Source organism: Microplitis mediator, chromosome 7 (assembly GCF_029852145.1).
Source record: "Microplitis mediator isolate UGA2020A chromosome 7, iyMicMedi2.1, whole genome shotgun sequence".
Taxonomy (NCBI): Eukaryota; Metazoa; Arthropoda; class Insecta; order Hymenoptera; family Braconidae; genus Microplitis; species Microplitis mediator.
This window is the reverse complement of record NC_079975.1, coordinates 3,109,689-3,131,982: the sequence shown is the minus strand read 5'-3', so window position 1 is coordinate 3,131,982 and position 22,294 is coordinate 3,109,689. Positions and strand designations below refer to the sequence as shown.

Here is a 22,294-nt window from a genome sequence, read left to right as displayed (position 1 = left end):
AATTTAAATATTTGAAAAATAACTTATTAGAAATGTAAGAAAAATTAAAAATCTTAAGTTAAAATACAATGGTAGCAGAATATGATAGAAATATTAAAAATTTAAAAAAAAAAAACACAGAAAAATTGCTGCTACTAAGCTGCACTTGCACGGTCTGCGCTACGCTACGGCTGCTTGCCGCGCATTTTGGAATCCACCCTCAGCTGCACTTGGAAGAGGAGAAAGTATAAATAAACGCGCGAGGTTATGTCTTTATCAGTTTACAAACAGACATCAACGAACTGTCAGAGAAACGTCAAGTGCAAGAACGAATTTGAATCCGTCCTTAGATCTTAGCTCAGAAAAATATGACGCAGGAAGACAAAAAAGTGAGACAGAGAGACGTCACTAAGGGAAAAAAAGTTGAATCCTCTAAAAATGATGATAAGAAAAACAGTCGAGAGGAAGATACTCCAGTGGAACCGTAAGTAAAATAAATTCTGTCATTAAAAAAAATACCGCCCGATTTGAAATAAATTTTTTTTAGGAAATTCGGGCCTAGAGTATCATTTCCTTATCAGAAAGTCTGGTCGCGATGTGTGCTAATCCTAGGAGTCCTGCTAATTGTTTGGTACAACAGTAGACGTGGCAAGGAAGTGTCATTTGCGCGACAAAGAGACATTCTCTTAAGTAGAACTCAGAATTTAGATTGCGCTAATGACTACAAAGCTGAGATGGCCACGTATCCAGGCTGCATGCCCGAGAAATGTGGCCGTGTTGTCACTGATAAGCTGGTATCTAACACCGAGACTGACGTGCTGTTAAAAATAGCTCTCAATGGAATGAATCTAGGCGGTTCTGATGGCGGCGCTACTATCCTAGACCTACACTCTGGGGCTCTGAGCAAAGGAAAGAAATTCATTGATGTCTACTCACTTGACCAGGCAGCTAAAATATTTAATCCTGCAGACTTCGCTATTTACAAGCAAGTTCTACTTGGACTTACGATTATTCTAATTCTTTATGCTACTGATTTATATTTTATTTATTTAATTACAGAGTAGTTAAGACGAAGATACAACACGCAGTAGCGCATCACTTTGGTGTCGATGCTGATAAAATTTATCTAACGAAGCCAACATTTTTCTCCCGCATAACCAACGTGTCTGCTAAAACTACTCACGATGAGTATTGGCATCCGCATATCGACAAGGTTCAGTTTTTTATCCTAAATTATTGTTATTATTTTTAGGTTTATGTTTAAAACAAATAAATTCTGTTTCAGGAGACGTATGAACACTTTAGTTACACATCTCTCCTGTATCTAAATGACTTCGGACGTGATTTCGAAGGCGGGAGATTTATTTTTATTGATAGTAATAATGTTAATTCTACAGTTGAACCCCGTAAAGGTGAAAACACATTCAACTTTTTATTTTTTTAAGTAAAACCTGCGAATAAATTTTCAGTGGGTTGATAAATTATCGTAATTGAACTGAAATATTGAATTTAAAATTACAGGAAGAGTATCAATGTTCACATCAGGAGGAGAAAATCTCCATGCAGTTGAACCCGTGACTTCCGGTACAAGATACGCACTCACAGTATCATTTACCTGCAATCCCGAAGCCGGGATAACAGATCCCAGTTTAAAAACTTCTAAAAAACGTACATGAGTCAGCCAGATAACTTGACATATCAATCAGTATTCATCCAAACTTGTTACCTTGATATTTATTACTAAATAAATAAGGAAAATAAATAAATAATTACAAAATTAATATATAAAATTGGGACATATTTTTTATTACATTTATACTTAAAAATTAAGACCATTAAATTGTGGCGGTCCCAATCGTGTCTTAAAATTACAATTATAATATTTATTTATTTTAGTATTAGTATTTATTTAATTAGTATCAGTAGTATATATTTATTATGTAGTATATAGTAGTAGTATGTTATGAAAAAAATTAGTCATACATTTAAGAACACACCTGCTAATAACAACAGACGATAATTACGCTAAATCACAATAAAATCAAGGCGAATTCATCATAATATATAGATATATGTATATATTTATATCTATATATCTACAAGAAGGTCAAAGAAATGCTTTTAAAAAAATATAAAGAAATATTTTTTACATTATACAGAAGTATATTACAAACTTTAACGTTAACTTACATTTGAAAATTTAATATTTTAAAAAACGATAATCAATTTAAACATTTTTAATAATAAATAATATATGTAATTATTATTATTATTATTTATTAATATTTAATGATTTATTTCCTATGCAAGTATTCATTATGTGATCCTCGATACTCTCGTGAGATATGGCGGTTAATATAATAATAATAATAAATACAGTGATCCATACAATTTCAAAATCCCGCCCTGTCCACTGAGCGAAATTTAAAAATCGCGTGGACACTTTACTTATGCAGTACAACAGATTAATCGTAAAAATTAAATGCTGATGTCTTTATTTTGTAATGATGAAAAAAAAATATATATGTTTATATATATGTATGTATAATAAGAGGATGAACTTATTCTAGGTTGATGGCTTGGCTTGATGAGGATTCTCGCGAATGTTTTTATACATGACCCTGAAGTTAGAAGATGATTTAAATTTTTGAATTTTTTTCCACCAAATCAATTACAAAAAAAAAAAAAAAAAAAATATGCACATGTAGAAAATTAAAAAAGCTATAGGTGCAATTAAAAATTTTTTTTTTTTGTAATTGATTTGAAAAAAATCCAAAAATTATTAAACATCGGGTAACTTGGTATCGTTTTTATACACGAGGAATTGAGTTGACGGATTTAAAAATAATTATTTAGATACTTAATTAATTTAATTATATTAAATTAATCTATTTTTAGTGCGGGTTTGTTTTCTTTAGTTAAACTTTGTTTGGAATGATTTTCACCTGTCACATTTATTGACCTTCTGATTTACGCGCTTAATATGTCTGCCATTTTCTTTAGACTGTCGCCTGTCATAATTGTCCTGTGATTGCCGTATACTTCTTCTACTTTTACATTCTTATTGCAGTACTGAAATTTTATAAATTTATAATTATTACTCATTTACTTTATTTTATTTATTAAAAAAATTTTTTTCAATGCCGATAATTACCTCAGCTAGTCCGTAGTCGGGACTCAGCGACATAAAACTGTCTGATGATTTAATTAGGGTAACAACACCATCGAATTTCCCCGCCGGTCTGTACATATTGGCAGCATATAATTTTTTGAAGAACAATACACCAGCAACTTTAAGATCCTCGCCTTCAAAAGGTGTGGGTCCAATAAGTTCCAGCATTTTGTCCATCATTTCTTCATGACTTTCTATGTCTCTAAGAGTAGCGTACGCCTGTAACAAATAAATCACATTATTATTAATTTTATTATTGTTATGACACTGAGTTTAGCCGCCAATAATTTTTGAATTTTTTTAAAAATGATAAATTATAAAAAAAAATGATTTTAAATAATTGCACTCAAAGATTTTTTAATTTTCTATATGTTCATTAGGGTGGGTTGAAAAAAAAACTTTTTTTTGTTTTTCTTAGCATGGGGGCAGAATTTGTACCTTATAAAAAAAAAAAAATTTTTTTACTCAACATTTTGAGGTGGCCCATTCGTTTTTAAAATAAATAATTGATCAAACGGGGTAATCCCAACGAAAAAAATTACATGGTGTTCTAGAATCTGTAGGGTGTCCCCTTGAAAGCTAATTGAAAGCCAGAAGTTGAAAAAATTTTTTTCCTATTATTTTTGTAATTTAAGTAAAAAATTCAAAAATGAAAAGCATTTTCTTTTGAATTAAAATGAAAATGAAGTAAAAAAAAATCACATTCGACAATTATTAGATGTTTTCCACGATTTTGGACAAAAAAAAAATTGTTTTCGTTGGAACTACCCCGTTTAATCAAGTATTTATTTTAAAAACGAGTGGGCCACCTCAAAATGTTGAGTAAAAAAATTTTTTTTTTCTTGAAAAATTTTTTTTTTTTTAAGGTACAAATTCTACCCCTATGCTAAGAAAAACAAAAAAAAAGTTTTTTTTCAACCCATCCTAATGTATAATCCTGAAGTCAGCAGACAATTCAAAATTTTTGATTTTTTTTTTTTTTTGAACAATTAAATTTGAAGAAAAAAAAAACTAAAAATATGCACATGTAGAAAATTTAAAAAACTACAGGTGCAATTTTTTCAAATATTTTTTTTCTTCTGATTTATCGTCTAAAAAAAGATCCAAAAATTATTAGACGTCTGCTAACTTCAGTATCATCCCTAATGTTCATATTCTTAGATTTTTTTTTGTTAATTAATTAGTTATCAAAAAATTGTTAATTATCAACTAACTTTCGGGTTATATTATTACTTTAAAAATATATAATTTACCTTGATGAAGTTGACGTCTGCATTTAATTGCCTTATGAAGAAAGCAAGGGCTTTACGTTCTCCATCAGCCTCGAGAGTTGAACCAGATTGCGTCGCATGTTTGCCAATAGTTTGACTGTGTTTGTTGACGTAGTCTGGAGATCCATCAATTAGATTAAGTGTCACTGTTTCACCCTGACTCTCAAGTTGCAGGGCCATTTCGAAGGCGACGCAGGCACCAAAGGAGTAACCAATTAATGTGTAGGGTCCTTTCTTTTGGATTGACTTTATTTGTTCGACGTAAAATTGAGCGAGATCCTCAATAGACTCTAGAGGTGCGTCTTTTATACACTGGAGTCCGTAGACGGGTCTTTGGAACATGACGGCGAGACTCTTCATGTTTGAAATTGTCCCTTCGATCGCGTGGACGAAGAATATCGGCATGCCGGTTATTTTGTCGCTGTTTAACCGCAAAACTGCTTCGTGAGGTACGATTTCAGTTCCTGAGCACTGGAATAACAGCGAGTCGTCCATCTGATCTGGACTACGTGGTGACCGTGGAGATCCAATTTTGCTTGGTGAGTTGGTGCGAGACGTAACTTCTTCGCCTCCGTTGGCGAGAGTCGTAAGTTTTGCGAAAGTAAGTCCGCGAATTTCTTGAGCTGATAAAACTAAATCGTAATTTCTCTCGAGAGTTTGTTTAATCTCAGTGCCCATCAGTGAGTCCATTCCCAAGTCTGCGAGACTGCTGGATTTGTTGACTGTCTTTACGTCCTTGATACCCAGGATGTGAGCAACGGCTTCGAGAATACTGACTTGACTTCCGGCGTCACCGAGTTTGTGTTTGTCGGCGAGCACCATTGAGGCCAGCACCGGGTGAGGTTGTTGGAGGAATGTGTCCATGGTGGCGAGACAACTGGCCATTCTTTGAGGCAAAGTACCTCCGACTTCGGTGTCATTGTTGCCCATGGTCTCGAGAATAAGACCGACGTCGCCGATAGCTCCCCATTGGATAGCAAGACCTGGGAGTCCGTTGGCTTGTCTTTGTTCGCAGATTCTCTCCATAGCTGAGTTGGCGAGTCCGTAATTTGTCTGTCCGGCATTACCACGTCCACATGAGACTGACGAGAAGACAACGAAGTAGTCGAGAGCTGGGCACATTTTTCGTGACGCAGTGTCCAGGTTCTTGGTACCATCAATTTTGGGAAGTGCGACAGCTTTGAAGTGAGCTTCCTCTTGGTTTTCGATCAACGCATCACGTAGTACTGCTGCTAAATTAAATATACCACCGACTGGAACATTTTTACTTGACTCGGCGATCAATTTCTCAGCGCCCTGGGGTGTTGTGACGTCAGCAGTGGAGATGAAGATGTTGATGCCCATTTCCCGCCAGCGACGGACGCAAACTGACTGGTAGCCAGTTCTGATACCCGATCTAGATGTCAAAACGATGTGTTTAGCGCCGCGGGTGATCATCCAGTTGGCGAGTTCTAATCCGAATCCTCCGAGTCCTCCGACGAGGACGTAGCTCTTGTCTGGACTCATGTACGTACGTGGAATAGCTGCCACTGTCTTAGGACCAGGTTGGGCGATTCCGCGAGTCTCTTCGTCGCGGATTTTCAGCAAAACTTTACCAATATGTTTACCGCTGGCCATGTATCTGAATCCTTGTTCAATCTGTTGCTCGGAAAATACTGTGGCGGGCAAAGGTCTCACAGCGCCATTGACAATACCTTCAGACACCAATTTAACGACTTCCTTCTTCTCAACGGAGTCAGTTCCAAAGAGTGCGTCCAAAAGAATACCATGGAAGCTCGTGTTTTTCAAGAAGAATGACATTCCAAGACCAGTATTGTTGCTCAAGTCAAATTTACCGATCTCCAAAAAGCGCCCGTCCTTAGCAAGACATCTCACTGATGCCTGTAACTTCTCTTCAGCAAGTGAGTTCAGTACTACATCAACACCTCGACCTTTGGTCTCAGTCAAAATCAACTGCTCGAAGCTGGTGTCACGAGAATTGCCAATATTTCTGTCCGTTAACTGAGGGAACGTCTTCTTCAAGAAGTCGCGTTTGTCTTGGGACCCAACTGTCGTGAAAACTTTGCATCCAGCGTGTAACGCAATAGCGATACTTGCCTGCCCAACTCCTCCTGAACCAGCGTGAATCAGAACACTTTCACCAGGTTGTAGTCTTCCACGTACAAATAGTGCGTAGTAACTCGTGGCGTAGCAGACGGGAATCGTTGCAGCTTCTTCGAGACTCCATTTCTCGGGAATTTCCCACATGAAACCTGGATCAGCTAAAACAGTCGTAGCGAGACCACGTGCTGCCACCATTCCCATGACACGTCTGCCTTTGCTATCTCTTCCAGCGAACTCTAGACCCAGAATACAGTCTTGTCCAGCCAAATCACCTGGCAGCGCATCTGGAGGAAGCTTTCCAGTGGCCAACATGATATCACGGAAATTAAGTGGCGCATAATAGACGTGGCAGAGCTCACTGTCTGGGTATTTTTCCGGTTGATAGAAACTCAGTGGGCCTTCAATCCACCTCAGACTGTTCAGATCACCTCGCGTAAGTGCGTTTATGTATGCATGCTCTACTTGTAACGATGAAACGTCAGTCTGTGAATCCATGCGCAAGTGACGGTAACTTCCCCACTGGTTGCCTTTCAGTACATTTGACATCAATTGCTTGTCCAATTGTGATGAGTAGAAAGCATTTGAAAGCGAAAATTTAGGCGCGTTTTTGTCCTGAATGAATACGTATCGCGCATTCTGACCTCCGGCTTCACGACGAATACAAGTCATCAAACCAATCAAACCAAGTAATTCTTCACCTTGGGAGACCAACAATATTTTTTGGTTTTCGGTTTCAGATTTTTTCAAAGCTGCCTTGACGCCTTCTAACCACGAGAAATTTTTTTCCGTTATCTGGATAATTATTGGCTCGGACTTTTCTTCAACTTTTTTCAACAAAAGATAAGATTTGCCGGGAGATGTTTGGCTAGCAGCCAACACGAGTCCGGAGTTTTTCAGATAAGATTTTTGAGGCGTGCCGGTTTCTTCTAGGATAATAAATCCGCCGGGTTTGATGGATGCCGCGAGGTTGGTCAGCGCTGTGGCGTTGCCGTTGCTAAGAACGTCTGCGCCGATAACGAAATGAAGATCTTGACCTACCGGAGTTTTAGATAAATCTTTAGCGATGGTTTTGATGTCCCACTGTTCCAAGTTTGCCGTGTAACTCTCGGGGGATGTCGCGGCAACTTGAAGGTCGGCGCTGAGAGCAGGTTCCCCAAAGAGAATGTCCATTACAGTGGGAGCCAGAAGACCCTCGGCGTTTCTCTCACCAGCAGCTTCGACTCCTTTGACTTTCATTACTCCCAAGTTCTCGATGATGGTCTGAAGTAAAACGGTCAGAGCGTGAATGCGGGCTTTGGTTGGATCTTCGACGACTCCTTGAGGATTTTCGTACGGAATGAAGACGTATCTCTCGTGCTTAGGAGCCGCTTGAGTCTGTTGTCTTCGTGGTGCTAAGGAAGCTTTCATGCCACGTAATTCCACGCCTCCTGATTTGATGATACCGATCTCAGGATAAGAGTACACTTTGAATCCAGCCTCTTCTTCTAAGCTCTCAGCAGCCTCGAGATGAGCGACAGGATTTATAGCCGCGTACTGAAGTCTCGTTGGCAGATAAAGATCTTTTGTATCTTTGCCCAAGATACTGAATTGAAGCATACAATCCATGAAAGAAATCCAATTGACCCACGCGAGTTCTCCAACCGTTCCGCGGTTATCTGATGACTTGATACCCTGGAAAATTCCATTGTAATCGTACCCACGGAGTCTCAGGTCCTTGTAGACGTCACCGGTGTTCAAATTAAGTAGATCAGACTCATTATTTACTGTAGGAATTGGCAGGTTCAATTGATCTTTCTCAATATTTTCAGACTCGCGGATTTTTCCAGTTACTGCTGGAGATCCGCCTTCACAGATCTCGAAACCACCAGTTCCATCGAAGATATTTATTAAAAATCTAACTGGGCCTTCTTTGGGCATAATCGTTGCTCTGTGGAACTGGACATCCTCCAAAATAATCGGCATCTTTTCGTAATCTTTACCGCGCAATTTGGCGAATGTCTTCCAGACAATAGCAAGGTATCCAGTAGCAGGGAATAAAATTCTTCCGTCGATAGTGTGGCCTGCGATGTGTGCATGCTCTTCCTTGGATAGATCAATTTCTACAACAGTCTCACCAGATCCCCCGACTTTGCCTGAGAAATCAGCGACGTCCCATTGAACTGAGTGATCCCATCCGATGATAGAGTTGATCATCGGGGTACCGCGACCGACTGGGAAGCTGACTGGTGGATAAAGTTTGCTCAAGTCTGGCTGGGCACCTGAGTTGTAAAGTTTACCGACGTTGGTCAAGAAGAATTCCAAGTTGTTGCTGTGATCTTTCTTGTGAAGTCCCACGTTGGTGACAGTCGGCGGCAATGAACGTCGGAGAATCGCTTGGAGTAGACAGTGAGGCGCTATTTCAATAGTGATAGCGTTTGCGGGAATGTGTTTTAGTGCCTCTTGGAAGAGTACTGGAGACAGTAAATTGTTTACGTGATAAGCCGGTGAGCTGAGTTGTGCCAGAGGAGTTCCCCAAGCTGACTCGGGAATTGATGAAGAAATCCATCGGGATGTTCTCTGCTTAGGACTGGTGATTATTTTCTCTAAGACTGACCGTAGTCTTGGACCAGCAGAAGCGATATATTTTGAGTGGAAGGCAACTCCTGAGCTGTTGACAACCTTTGCGAATATTTCTTCTCCTTTTAATTGTTCGACAAACTTCTTGATTGACTCGACGGGTCCTGACACAGTGACAGAGTCCGATGAGTTGTGACAAGCGGGTGAAATATCTGCTGGACATTTTTTAGCGGCTTCTGCCCAGCTCAATCCAATGGCTGCCATTCCACCGGGCGGTAATTTTGAATCTTCGATACTCTTACCACGCCAGTAGGCCGCAAGAACTGTTTGCTCGGGAGTAAAAGTACCGTCAGCGTAAGCACAACCAAGTTCTCCTACTGAGTGACCGACAATACCGTCAGGCTGGATCCCAATCAAAGACAAAACGTCCACCAAGGCCACTTGGATCGCCGCAATCGACACGAAGCTGTTGAGTACGCTCTCGAAAGTCTCGTCCGTTCCATTGAGGATCAAGTTCAGTAAGTCGACGCCCTCAGGTTTCAAAGCTTCAGCACAACGTCTGAGACTGCGTTGGAACACTTCGATGCCAAATAATTGTTTTCCCATACCAGCCCACTGAGTTCCCATGCCGGAGAAAATGTACCAGATTGGTCTCTGGTCCTGCGTCGACTGATACTCGTCAATCTCCTTGGCACTTTCACTTCCCAAGATCTGGAATCCGCGGTAATTGTGTCCAACGATATTATTTTTATGTACATTGTGTACAAGAGCAACAAACTCGTCATCTTTCTGTTGCTCTTTTATTTTTTCCAAGAAAAGATCGCAAGCCTCATGAGTTCTTCCCGAAACGGCGACAATTTTCGGCACCTCGACATTCAGTACCGGTGGAATTTTCGGCTTTGGATTGCTTCTTAAAATAACGTGGGCATTTGCACCACCAAACCCAAATGAATTTATAGCGATAAGTCCGCCGTTCCAGAGCGTTGCTTTGTCAACAACTTGGATCCTTCCGTCATTAAGTGCCGGTATGTCTGGATTTGGAGTATTAAAGTGTAAGTTAGCAGGAATAATACCAGCTTCCATAGCAATAAGCATTTTGGCGATCGAACAGAGACCACTTGCAGGTTCTGAGTGTCCCATGTTTGACTTGACGGAGCCCATGAGCAGCGGCGACCTGCGGTCTTTACAAAATAAATTAGCAATCGAGTTAACTTCCTGTGGATCTCCAACTTTAGTTCCCGTTCCATGTGCCTCTACATAAACTACTTCACGCGGATCAATATCAGCTTCAGCGTAAACTTCTCTCATCAACTGGTTCTGCATATCCCCAGACGGATAAGTTATTCCCTGGACTTTGTAGCCGTCGACGTTTATTTTAGAGTTTACAACCGTAGCGTAAACTCGTCGAGCATCACGAGCTTTCTGCAAGTAAATAACTACCGCAGCTTCTGCGCGCACATATCCGTTTCCTGATTCATCAAAGGCTTTGCACTTGCCGTCAGGTGACAACATACTCAAGCGATGGAATTGCAGTGAACTGGTGGGCTTTAGAACTAAATTAACTCCAGCAACTATCGCCGCATCACAGAGTCCAGTTCTCATAGACATGACTGCTTGGTGCATCGCGTACAGTGATGAAGAACAAGCTGTGTCGACTGCGAATGACGGGCCAGTTAAATCAAACGTGTAAGAAATTCTGTTGGGAAACATGGCACGGCAGCAACCAGTAAGTCCGTACCCATTGACCATATCCGGGTCAGCGGTCCAGAATTCATCAGACTCGGAGTCTGATACACCGACAAAAACACCTGTTTTTGAGCCGCGTATTTCAGTGGGATTTATACCAGCATCAACGATTGCCTCGTGTGTCAGTTCCAGAAGCATTCGCAGCTGAGGATCCATCACCGTCGCTTGCTTAGCATGGACTCCAAAGAAAGTCGCGTCGAAAGAAGCCAAATCTTTTAGTTTGCCTGAACGTGCTGGCAAACCGTGAAGTCCTCGCGGCCATCGTCGCTCGTCATCAGTCACCAGATCTATTCCGTCAAATAAATTTCTCTTGAATTCTTCAATATTTTCCGACTCCGGCAGACGACCGGAGAAACCGGTAATTACAATCTCATTGTCTGCTGAATATGAAACGCCATTTGAAATCGATTGGTCGCGCATTATTGGATTGTTTACACTTTCAAACCTCGCTGGCATTTTAGTACGTTGCTTTTTTTTACGTTTACTTTTATTGTTTTTCGTGGTTACTCTTTTTTATTTTACTGCAGACTTATCAGACGTTTTAACCTCGTGGACAGTAGGCTGTAACATAAAATATTATTCACTTATTAATAAAATATGGTAGTAATTATTTATTTAAATTAAGTATTTTTAGTTTACTTCGGCGGCTTGAAACAACTTTGTCGAGGTAGCCGAGTAATTAAATAAATAATTGCACTAACAATTATTTTTACGTATACTCATATATTTAACTTTGTATTGAATTTTCATTTAATTTTCTGAGCGAGGTCATTATTGCTAAATATTTTTCTTTGTTGTTTTTCGATAAAAAAAATATAAAAAAGTAATAGATAGTTAATGGCCAATAGAAGAATGTGTATGTTTGTATAGAAGCAATAATTGCATAAAATTGGTTTAAGTCACTGGTAAAATCCAATTGTGATTACTCAATTAAACTAGACGTCGTAATAGCCGTGACCTCGGAGCAATAATTGAAGCGCCGTTGACACTTGGGTTTTAAATATTATTATTTTATAGTTCAAAGGGCTAACATAAATTTATTTACTCGATAATAAAGTAACTGGAACTAGATCATGGTGATTAATTTATTTTTATTGATATATTTAATAATAACACACAGAAAAAAATTTTTATTGGCTCAAGAAAATTTATGTACCTGGAGATCGGGACGTTTTTCGGGCAGCGATAAAAAAAAATTGGAAAATTAAATCTACTGGATGACTAGATTTCGGAAATATTTCGCATATAGATGTTGGTATGTCAGTCAAAAATCTTAGGCCACCCGATCCTCCAGGGCCAACTATCCCATAAGTAGTCAAATTACATAAATTTTTTTAAATTTTCGTTGCGCGAAAACGTTCCGATCTTCCGGTAGATAAAAATTTGCATTTTTAAAAATTTTCTTGGGGTTAGTGAAAATTTTTTGCACCAGGAAATATTTTGGATTATGAATTGAAGAATAAAATTTTTTTAGGTCTAGAAAAAATTTAATTGCACAAAAATTTTTCTATCACCTCAAAAAATTTTCTTTTACTCCAAAAAAATTTTTGATTTCAATTGATAATACAAAAAATTTTCTTGGGGTTAGTGAAAATTTTTTGCACCAGGAGATATTTTGTATTATGAATTGAAGAATAAAATTTTTTTAGGTCTAGAAAAAATTTATTCGCACAAGAATTTTTCTATCGCCTCAAAAAATTTTCCTTTACTCCAAAAAAATTTTTGATTTCAATTGATAATGCAAAAAAATTTCTTGGGGTAAGTGAAAATTTATTGCGCAAAAAAAGTCATTTTTTGTATAAAAAAAAAAATTAAGAATTTAAATAATAATTATTCGTGAATATTTTTCGAATAAAATTAGTTTAATTAACATTGAAAATAAACAACTTAAAATTGACTTATGATAAAAATGTAAATTACATTTATGTCAATCATACCGACCTTTTGAATAAATAATAGTAATAAAGATAACAATAATTTCCTAACGTTGATTTGTAAAAATGAAGTTGTTACTTGATGTAACATTAAAATCATATAAAAACATAAAATAAAAAAAAATACCATCGCATGATCACGATTGGAATTGATATGCGCGTTATCAAATAAAAATATAATAATATTAAATAATATTGTGTGTAAGATGAAAAAAGATATTAATTTCAGTTACATCACCTCCTGCGGGTAATCGTCACCTGCATGAACTCCAAGATTATTTTTCGATTATTTATTACATACTTTAGTAAATAATAAAAAAAATATCAATTCTCAATTTATTACGATAATTGTTCAAATAAATTTAAAGGAAAATTACTAAGCAATTATTTGTAGCTGACGTTTATGTCCTCCCATTATTTAATTAAATTCCATAAAAATACTTTTTTTTTGGCTACAAAGTTTAATTATGTTATTAATAATCAATAAATTAGTTATTGACTTTTATTGAACTTTTTTTAATGAATTTAATTACTGAATAATTAACAGGGACAAAAAACAATAATTAAAATTTTTTTATTACAGATATTGATTTTATTTGTATATTTAAAAAAATTAAATGTTTAGCGGAGGTAAAAATAGTAGACAAATATTTCTGAGACCATATTCTACAAGACATGAATTATATATATTTTCAACTTTTTTTTTTTTAATGAATTTAATTACTGAATAATTAACAGGGACTAAAAATGTCTAATTAATATTTTTCTTTTTTACTACAGATACACCGTAAAAAATTAGCGGAGAGATTGCGGAGTAAATCCGAAGTAAATGCGAATCAAATGACTATTTTTTTAACCCTCGGAGTAAAATTTACTCCAAAGGAGTTAGTTTTAATATTAAAACTCCGAATCGAAGTGAATGTCGATTTAAATAAAATCCGTAATCACTCCGAACTCTGGTTAAAAAACTAACTCCCTATTTACTCCGGATGTCGATTGATTTTTTTTTAAACTCCAGAACTCCGAGTGAATTCAGATTTAAATAAAATCCGTAATCACTCCGAACTTTGGTTAAGAAACTAACTCCCTATTTACTCCGGATGTCGATTTATTTTTTTTTAAACTCCAGAACTCCGAGTGAATTCAGATTTAAATAAAATCCGTAATCACTCCGAACTCTGGTTAAGAAACTAACTCCCTATTTACTCCGGATGTCGATCGATTTTTTTTAAACTTCAGAACTCCAAGTGAATTTAGATTTGAATAAAATCCGTAATCATTCCGAATTCACTCGAAAATTTTTACAATTTACTGATTGATTTTATTTATTTAAATTATTAAATGTTTAGCGGAAGTAAAAATAGTAGACAAATATTTCTGAGACCATATTCTACAAGACATAAAATATACATATGTATATTTCGAATATATAATAGTTATCGCAATGAATATGGTAACAAAAGCCAAAGAATAAGAGTGAGGGAATCACACATGAGCCACGTGTGTTGTAAGCTTTGTAATAAAAATAAAATATTGATAGCGTCCGAAAAGATACGGTCTGAAATAAAAAAAAATATGTTTATCAATTCAAAACTTTATCGTGACGACATTCTCCAAGTATTAAATTAAAAAAAAAAAAAGGCTGATTAAATAGCAAATGGGATAAATTTATAATTCTAATGCCGTGATTAACTTTTGTAAAATTAGTAAGGTGAGTATAATTGACTGGCAATTAGTTTAAATGTTAATTACCGAGCGATAATGAATAATATTAAAATAATAGACCGTAGAATAAAATAAAATGAAAATTAGTGTGAGGCGCGAAGTAAATTGAATATTTAAGATCGATAGGTTTAAAATGTCTGATGGATTGGTGTTCAATAAAATAAAATGCGAGTGTGAAACGAGGTCAAGTTCAATATACACAACAGCTGAGACTCGTTCGATAACGCATGCGGATTTACTTCCTTTTTAATTATCATTTAACTTTAATATCGTGTTGCTTAAACTTAAATCCTACAGGTCACCACTACAACTGCTAATCAGATTGCACTGAAATGATAAATTATAAAACGTATTAGTATTGAGTTTAAGTGTTCAGGTTACTTGTGTTTAAGTGCTTTAAGTACTTGGAAATTCATTCATTACTTTACTTATTATTAGTAATTCCAGTAATTTAATTACTCAGATGTTTATAAATAAAATCAAATTTTAAATCTGGATTTTATAATTAATTATTGCAAGTATTTTAAAATAATGATACTGAAGTTAGCAGACGTCTGACAGATTTTGAATTTTTTTAAAAACGATAAATTACAAAAAAAAAATATTTTGAAAAATTGCACCTATAGTTTATTAAATTTTCTACATGCGTATATTTTTAGTTTTTTTTTTTTTTTTTTTTAAATTTATTTGTTGAAAAAAAAAAATCCGAAAATTTTTAACTGTCTGCTAACTTCAGGATCGTTTAAAATAATTGTTGATTAAAATTATATTTGTTAGCCGACGTCTACTAATTTTTGGAGTTTTTTAGAAATGATTAATTATAAAAAAAAATATTTGAAAAAATTGCACCTGTAGTTTTTTAAATTTTCTACAAGTGGATATTTTTAGTTTTTTTTTTTTGTAATTAATTTACTAAAAAAAAAAGTCAAAAAATTTTTAATTGTCTGCTAACTTCAGTATCATTCAAAATTAACCATTGCAACTTTTAAAAAAATTAATTACTATATTTAATCAAGTGTTCGAATTAAAAATTTTCTTACTTTTAAATCTACTCCGTTTTTTTTTAATTAGAATATTAATGTAATTATTATGAATAATTGATAAAAGAAAAAAAAATAATTTAAAAATATGAATTTTTAATAAAAATTTGACTTGCAATAGCCGATTGTAGGTCGTCAAAAAGGTGACACTTGCGTAATTATCTCATACATATTTTGTTAATTTAAAAAATAAAAAAAAGTGTCTGGAAGAATCTCTAAGTGCATTGTAAGCAGATACTTTATATACCAAGTAAACAAATAATATTAATAATGATGATAATAATGAAGGAGAGAAAAAAAATAAAAACTATTGTGTACTTAATGAGAAATATTTAAGAATAAATAGTGAGTGCAAGAAAATACCAGAATACCAGAAAAGTAACAACACAAAGACGCCCTTTGTCCTGCAGACCCTCGCTCATAACCATGACCTTGGAAAAATAGTAACCGGTAAAAATAATAATAAAAATATATGTAATAATATTTCCGGTAGCAATAAATCAATCGGAGCGAATATTTGAAAGTACAGTAGCAATAATTAATGAACAGTCAGTCAGGCTTATGAACACGTGATGTCCGCGTGTTTTTTTTCATTTCGAATAAGTAAATTTTTAAGTACAATAGGTTACGCATTAAAAAATTAACTCACGTGGACGGTTTTTTAAAATTAAATTCCTTGGTTTGAATTTTTAAATTTTTACCTGCAGATTTAAATATAAAATATTTAATGTTCAACCAGCAGTAAATGCTTATGGTTTATTACTGGTATTAAAATAAAATATTAAGAATTAAATATTAAATAAAAGCAAAACCGGAAGTTTCTAGTGGCGTCTATATTTCTAACGTAAACTGATGCGTCACACACGGCATTACCGTTCGGTTTGTGACGCTCCAAGTACTCAAATCTTATAGGATTTTTTAGCAATCAAACATATCAATTATCATTACACTCCATTGCAATAATTGTTATTGAGCAGTAATTTAATATGCAATAATTATCAGCAGCAATTATTAAATTTTTCCTGGTGAATCAGGACAGTAAATTTATTTCTAAAAATTAAATGATTAAAAAAAAATAAAAAATTTTTAATTAGTTGGTTTAATAATTGCAATTATGAGAAATTAAAGTAATGAACTTACCTAAGACGTGGATAATCCTGAAGAGTTAACCAATGGACAACAATAAGAATTTTAGTTATCGGTTTTATTTAAAATATAAAATATAACACCGGTAATTATCGACAGCACTGCAAGCTAGTGATAAAAAAGTAAACAGTTGTAGTAAAATAATAAAATGTATGTAAAAGTTATTGAGGTGATGATGAATATTTATAACAGTCAGTATATAACGCAGCCAAAAAGTTCCAACGATCGAACTTCACGAGCACGTCGCAAAGGACTGGCTGGCGTTTGGTCGTGCGGGCATCTCGTTATTATTGAATTGGACCGGCCCGTGGTCTGACATCACACCATGTGGTGCTGGCCAATAGGAGTTTAGTTTTTCCGACGCGCGTGCGCGCGTCTTCCAGGTTTCGTGCTCCCGCGCATCAAACGCTTGATACCGACCGCGCAACTGCGTCCCTTCTGTTATATTTCATCTCCAACAAAACATTTTCCATCAACATCCAGCTCTGACATCTAACTCTTGGACTACGACCGTCTAGACCTGGTACACTGATAGTCACTAATTTACTTGGGGTACTGGAGCTGCAAAAACAAACGGAACTTTTGTTATAAATGTTTTTGTTTTCACTTTCTAGCACGTGGACAACACCTTGAAATGAATGATTTTTTGCAGGTCGACGGTGGAGTTGTTTAAACAAATCATCCCCATGGAGATCATTGATACAGTCGACAAACCGTCATAAGCCTGGTCTAGGGGACGTAGGGAAATTTTTAGAATTTCAGTCTTCCCACTGCGTAGTTTTGTTCCCGACTACCCGTTATAAGCCTGTGTTTATTTTATATAATTTTAAACGTCATATCAACATTTTGTTACACGCGAGCATCCCGATTTTCCTGATGCTTATGGCGCTGAAATAAATACTAATTTTTTTAATGATCTTGAAGTTAGAAGACAGTTAAAAATTTTCGAATTTTTTTTTAATACCTCAATTTAAAAAAAATAAAAAAATGCACATGTAGGAAATTAAAAAAACTATCAGTGCAATTTTTAAAAATATTTTTTTAAAAATAATTTACCGTTTTAAAAAAAATTTCAAAAATTATTAGACGTCGACTAACTTCAGTCTCATCTTTTTACACAAATAATAATTATAATGATAACGGTATTGATTACAGTAATAATTATTTTATTGATCAACTTAATGCCCAATAAAACTTTTAAATTGCAACAGAAGCTTTTAATATAATTCATCATTACAATTATCAGCAATAAATTATATTTTACTTACTAATAATTAAATTATTATCCGCGAAACATAGACAGTAAATTTTCATCATTAATTTATGAGTAAATGTAGCAGACACCGAGAAATTTAAAATTATAAATAAATAGAGTAAAAAATTAAAAAAATAATATTTACAAAATTGCACTTATTAATTTCAAATTTTTTTAAATTTAATTTTATAAATTATTTACTCTATGCATTAATAATTTTAAATTTGTCTGATGTCTGCTACATTCGCACTCATATTAATTTGTCTATTTTTCCTGTTGTTAGTTTATGATTTAAAGAATTTTAACGGAGGCTTATAAAGGGTTCTCAGGTATGAAACTTCTTACCTACTCTAAGGAGTTCTCCCTTAAGGGGGAAGTTGTTTGGACTCAGTAACTCCCGATTTAGGGTAAGAGGCTTATGGCAGGTAGTCGGTACCTATTAATTATTTATAAATAATATAAATTTTTTGTAATTAATTTAAAGATTGAGAAATAAAAAAAGAAATTGACCTGAGTTACGGGGCCAAAGATTAAATGATCTTAAACAAATCATTTCTTTATCTCTCAATAGGTCTTTTGTCAAAAGAATATAATGTAATAATAATAATAATGATGATGCTGGTAATATAAGTTATTTTATATAGAGAATATAAAATGCCCGAGAGATGTTATGATATCACGTATCATATCGCTGACGACACGGGTTTAATTATTATTTAAATTAATAAATAAATTTTACTAGCTTATTTTTTTTTGGTAACACGCGGAAATTTTTTTTTAAATTGTGACAGGATCACTTGATAAACTGACAGAGGTCAGATAATAAACGGAGAGAGAGTGAATTTAAATAAAAATACATTTTTACGACAGATAACTTTATCATATAAAAAATTATTTTATAATTCTGGATTAAGTCCATAAATTATGTTATTATTTTTTCCCTTTTTTCTTTTGCTTTTCATTAGCTTCCTCTAGCTTCTGGAGCTCCAGCTCAACGGCGCGCTGCTTTTTGCGACACGTCGGTGTTTTATAATACCAAGCTACGGAATTTAAATATTCATTTATATTTATGAGCGTTAAATTTATTTAATTAGTATATAAATATTTATCGTACTTAGAAAAGCTTCTTCTTCTTCTTTATAGACGGGGTCACGTGTACTTAAAGCGTTTACCAGTTCGACGTGCGTTAACGGCTGGACTCGTAATTGAACCATTCGTTTTGTTGTCATCACCTAGCCGCCGTAAATAACAATACAGTAAAATAATTTAATGACAATAAAATGACGTAAAAAAAATAATTACTTCGTTTATTGCCGCAATGACTGTGCCGACAGTGAACCCATCGCAAATCTTCGCCATCGCTGATGTATCAAATTGACGGCTAATCCCGGAGTACTGATGATAAAATTCAAATAAGTCAGTACTTGAAAATAAAAAATGACGTAAAGTCGCATAAAAAAATATGTGAAAATAAATAACGACAGTACTTTGTAGAGCAAATCTTTCCACAGCATTGACATCGATCCATAATCTGGCCGGGGTATATAAATAACTTTATCATAAGTTTGGTACAACAATTTTTGATCACCATCCCAGGGAGAGTTCGATGTGCCAACAATAATTACGCGATCTTCGTTAGTGAAACTTTTAACGAGCTTAGGCAAATCTTTTTTCAGGCGTTTCGGATCCGTTTTGTCGGTCTTGGGAACTTTTTTGACAAAAGGTTTTTCCGCGCCGTCCATAAAAATCACGGATGGCTGTAGCAATCGGGACACCTTTGATATCAAATGAAGAAGCATTATGAGCCCAGATTTTCCTGGATACTTGCCAGCGATGTTGGCTGGAGTGATGTCGAATAGAGTTGCACCTAGTTCGGTGCATATCGCGTGTACGAGCATTTTTTTACCGCTGCCATGTGGCCCGGCTATCAGTACTGATCGTACTAGAGGTGACATGAGCTTCACATATTCATTTCCTAGAGGCAAGATGCAGTACTCGGCTACTAGTTGTCTTATGTCACCTGCAGAACCATCAATACTACAAATAAGAGTTTGTTTTATTGATTATCAATGAGTAGCTACTGATTATTACCTATAGTAGGAAGGGGATCTTTTCCTTTATCCCAAAGATCAAAGTTGGCGTACGATTTTTCACCTCTGAAGCTATTCAAGTAAACCTCTGGCACCAGTTTGATAATACCTTGGGTCAATAGTTCCTCAAAGAGCGACTCGGTGGTACGATCAGGCGTCAAGTCTTTTTCTTTCTTGCGTTTATTACGTTTTCCACTACGGCGCATTCGCTTTTGTGGTTTTTTAGCCCGCTTGCCTTTGTGTCCTTTGTCACGGTCCAGAGCTGCTTGTAGCGCCTCAATATCATCTGCGACAAAACTTTATCGGTCAGTAAATGCTTGGACGGTCAAGGGTCAAATCAATTGAGTGATAAGTCTGGCACTTACCTCTGAGTACTTGATCAACCCCAACTCTTACCTCATCCTCGACCTCCCGTGTCTTTTCAGTCAGTATCATATCGTCATAAGGCAGCTGCCAGGGATTTTTCGACTCGTCTTTGTCCCTCCAAATGTCCTGGTACTCAGTATGCGCTTGAATTAATTCGGGCAGAAAATTCGACGGGACTATTTTTATTCCCGGATCTGATTCGTCTTCTGATTTCTCAGTATCGCTCTCCTTTTTAGATTTTGATTTCTTAGATTTTTTTGATTCTTTCGACGACGACGATTCTTTTGATTTACTCAGTGAGCTCTCAGTGCCCTAACAATAAATTATTAACTATAAGAGATAAGAGAATTACAATAAATAAGCGTCTTTGTAAAAAATAAATTCACCTGTCGGCTTAAAATAATTCTCGACCCACCGCTTTCAGCAGACGGCAACTCAGGTATCTTACCAGTCTGCTGAAAATACTCATTAATCCACTGTCTGATATCGTTCCTCATATTTTCCTCCATAATTGCACTTTTTTCCGATTTGACGTACTCCTTTATCTCAAGCAATTTATTCTCAAAGATCCGCTGGTACTCAACCTGCTTTGCGTACCTATGCAACTTTATTTTCTCCGCATTCCTGTAATTGTCTGTAGTAACTTGACCTGGCTGTACCATTCCAATCAACAGCATCTCCGCAATTCTTCTCTTTCTCATTCGCCGGCGAGTTATGTAACCGCGCCAGACTTTCTGGATTCTCATCGTAGCCATTATTTCTCTTAGCACATCAACTTGTTCTACGTCAGACTTAATCGTCGACCTTTCCTTCATTTCCCTGATTTCTTTCATGAATTGAAACCTACATTGAGCATTAAAAATAAATCAATCATCATCATCTTCAAAGTAAAAACATAAATAATTACCAAACTCCTACCGAATTCGTCCTTGCCGCGCTCTCTCGTGGGTCTGTATCAATCTTACAGCTTCAGACTCCGTCATCTTCCTCGGCTGGACCACCTCGTCCAGCACACCCGCGTTTCTCAGAACCTCACTGATGAATTTCCGACGCTCAGCTATTTCGTCTTCCCTTTCTCGTCTAAAGTAAGTCGGTATCCTCAGCTCCGCTTCCTGCGGCAAAATTCCATACTTTAGCAGCACGTCGTCGTAGTAATTATACTCCGAGAGGTCAACTTCCACTAGCTCGTGTTTCAGCTCCAATGTCCTGCCAAGTGTTGAATCCAAAAGTTTACGCAGCAGAATACGCTTTTGCGGCTGGATAATTTGGTCGTAGCACTGCTCTAATTTATTACAGCAAACAATATATCTAAAGTATACAAAAAAATTTTTACTACCCCTTCCATAAATGAATAAATAAAAAAATTACCTGACATATAGCTCAGATATATTTTTATGAATTTTTTTCCTGTCTTTTTGCGGCTTAGCGCCTTGTAAATTTGAATCCGTCTGTATTATTTCTTCAAGACACAATTCAGTGTCCTTCCAAATTTCATTGTACGTCGCATTGGACATTTTTTATTTTTATTACAATTTATTGTTGCTCTTCAATTATTAAACACTAAGTAATTGTTGGGCAATAAAAATAACAGCGATTGTTGCCATAGTAACAAGTGACAGATTTTGAATTTTTTCCCTCCAGCTTCGATATCTCCATTATTTGAGAATCGATTGTCAAAATAAGCAAGTTCATGTCAGTGTCAAAACGAATGATCCTAAAGTTGAAAATTCAAAATTTTCTAATTGTTTTTCAAAAAATTAATTACTTACAAAAAAATAAAACTAAAAATATGCGCTTGTAAAAAATTTTGAAACTACAGGTACAATTTTTAAAAATAATTTATCATTTTAAAAACAATCCAATAATTATTAGACGTCGGCTAACTTCAGTATCATCAAAATGAGTGTGTCC

General features: G+C 35.5%; 3 protein-coding genes across 3 annotated transcripts; 1 reads left to right on the top strand and 2 right to left on the bottom strand.

The window, feature by feature from the left end:
• The first annotated feature begins 198 nt into the window (after positions 1–198).
• LOC130672161 (2-oxoglutarate and iron-dependent oxygenase domain-containing protein 3-like) lies at positions 199–1,769 on the top strand. Its single transcript, XM_057476513.1, has 5 exons — positions 199–463; positions 527–964; positions 1,039–1,192; positions 1,265–1,391; positions 1,501–1,769. The coding sequence occupies exons 1-5, from the start codon at positions 348–350 to the stop codon at positions 1,653–1,655; spliced, it is 990 nt and encodes a 329-aa protein (XP_057332496.1). The 5' UTR covers positions 199–347; the 3' UTR covers positions 1,656–1,769.
• On the bottom strand, positions 1,757–16,908 carry LOC130672160 (fatty acid synthase). Its single transcript, XM_057476512.1, has 4 exons — positions 16,667–16,908; positions 4,405–11,388; positions 3,134–3,370; positions 1,757–3,051 (listed from the first exon to the last, which is right to left on the bottom strand). Exons 2-4 carry the CDS (start codon positions 11,281–11,283, stop codon positions 2,950–2,952), a joined length of 7,218 nt encoding a protein of 2,405 aa, XP_057332495.1. The 5' UTR covers positions 11,284–11,388; positions 16,667–16,908; the 3' UTR covers positions 1,757–2,949.
• Positions 16,909–18,686: 1,778 nt separating this feature from the next.
• LOC130671865 (dynein regulatory complex protein 11) lies at positions 18,687–22,186 on the bottom strand. The gene is made up of 9 exons (XM_057475974.1): positions 21,752–22,186; positions 21,302–21,691; positions 20,770–21,226; positions 20,383–20,695; positions 20,019–20,303; positions 19,415–19,947; positions 19,230–19,322; positions 19,042–19,159; positions 18,687–18,967 (listed from the first exon to the last, which is right to left on the bottom strand). Exons 1-9 carry the CDS (start codon positions 21,895–21,897, stop codon positions 18,858–18,860), a joined length of 2,445 nt encoding a protein of 814 aa, XP_057331957.1. The 5' UTR covers positions 21,898–22,186; the 3' UTR covers positions 18,687–18,857.
• Between the last annotated feature and the right edge of the window lie 108 nt (positions 22,187–22,294).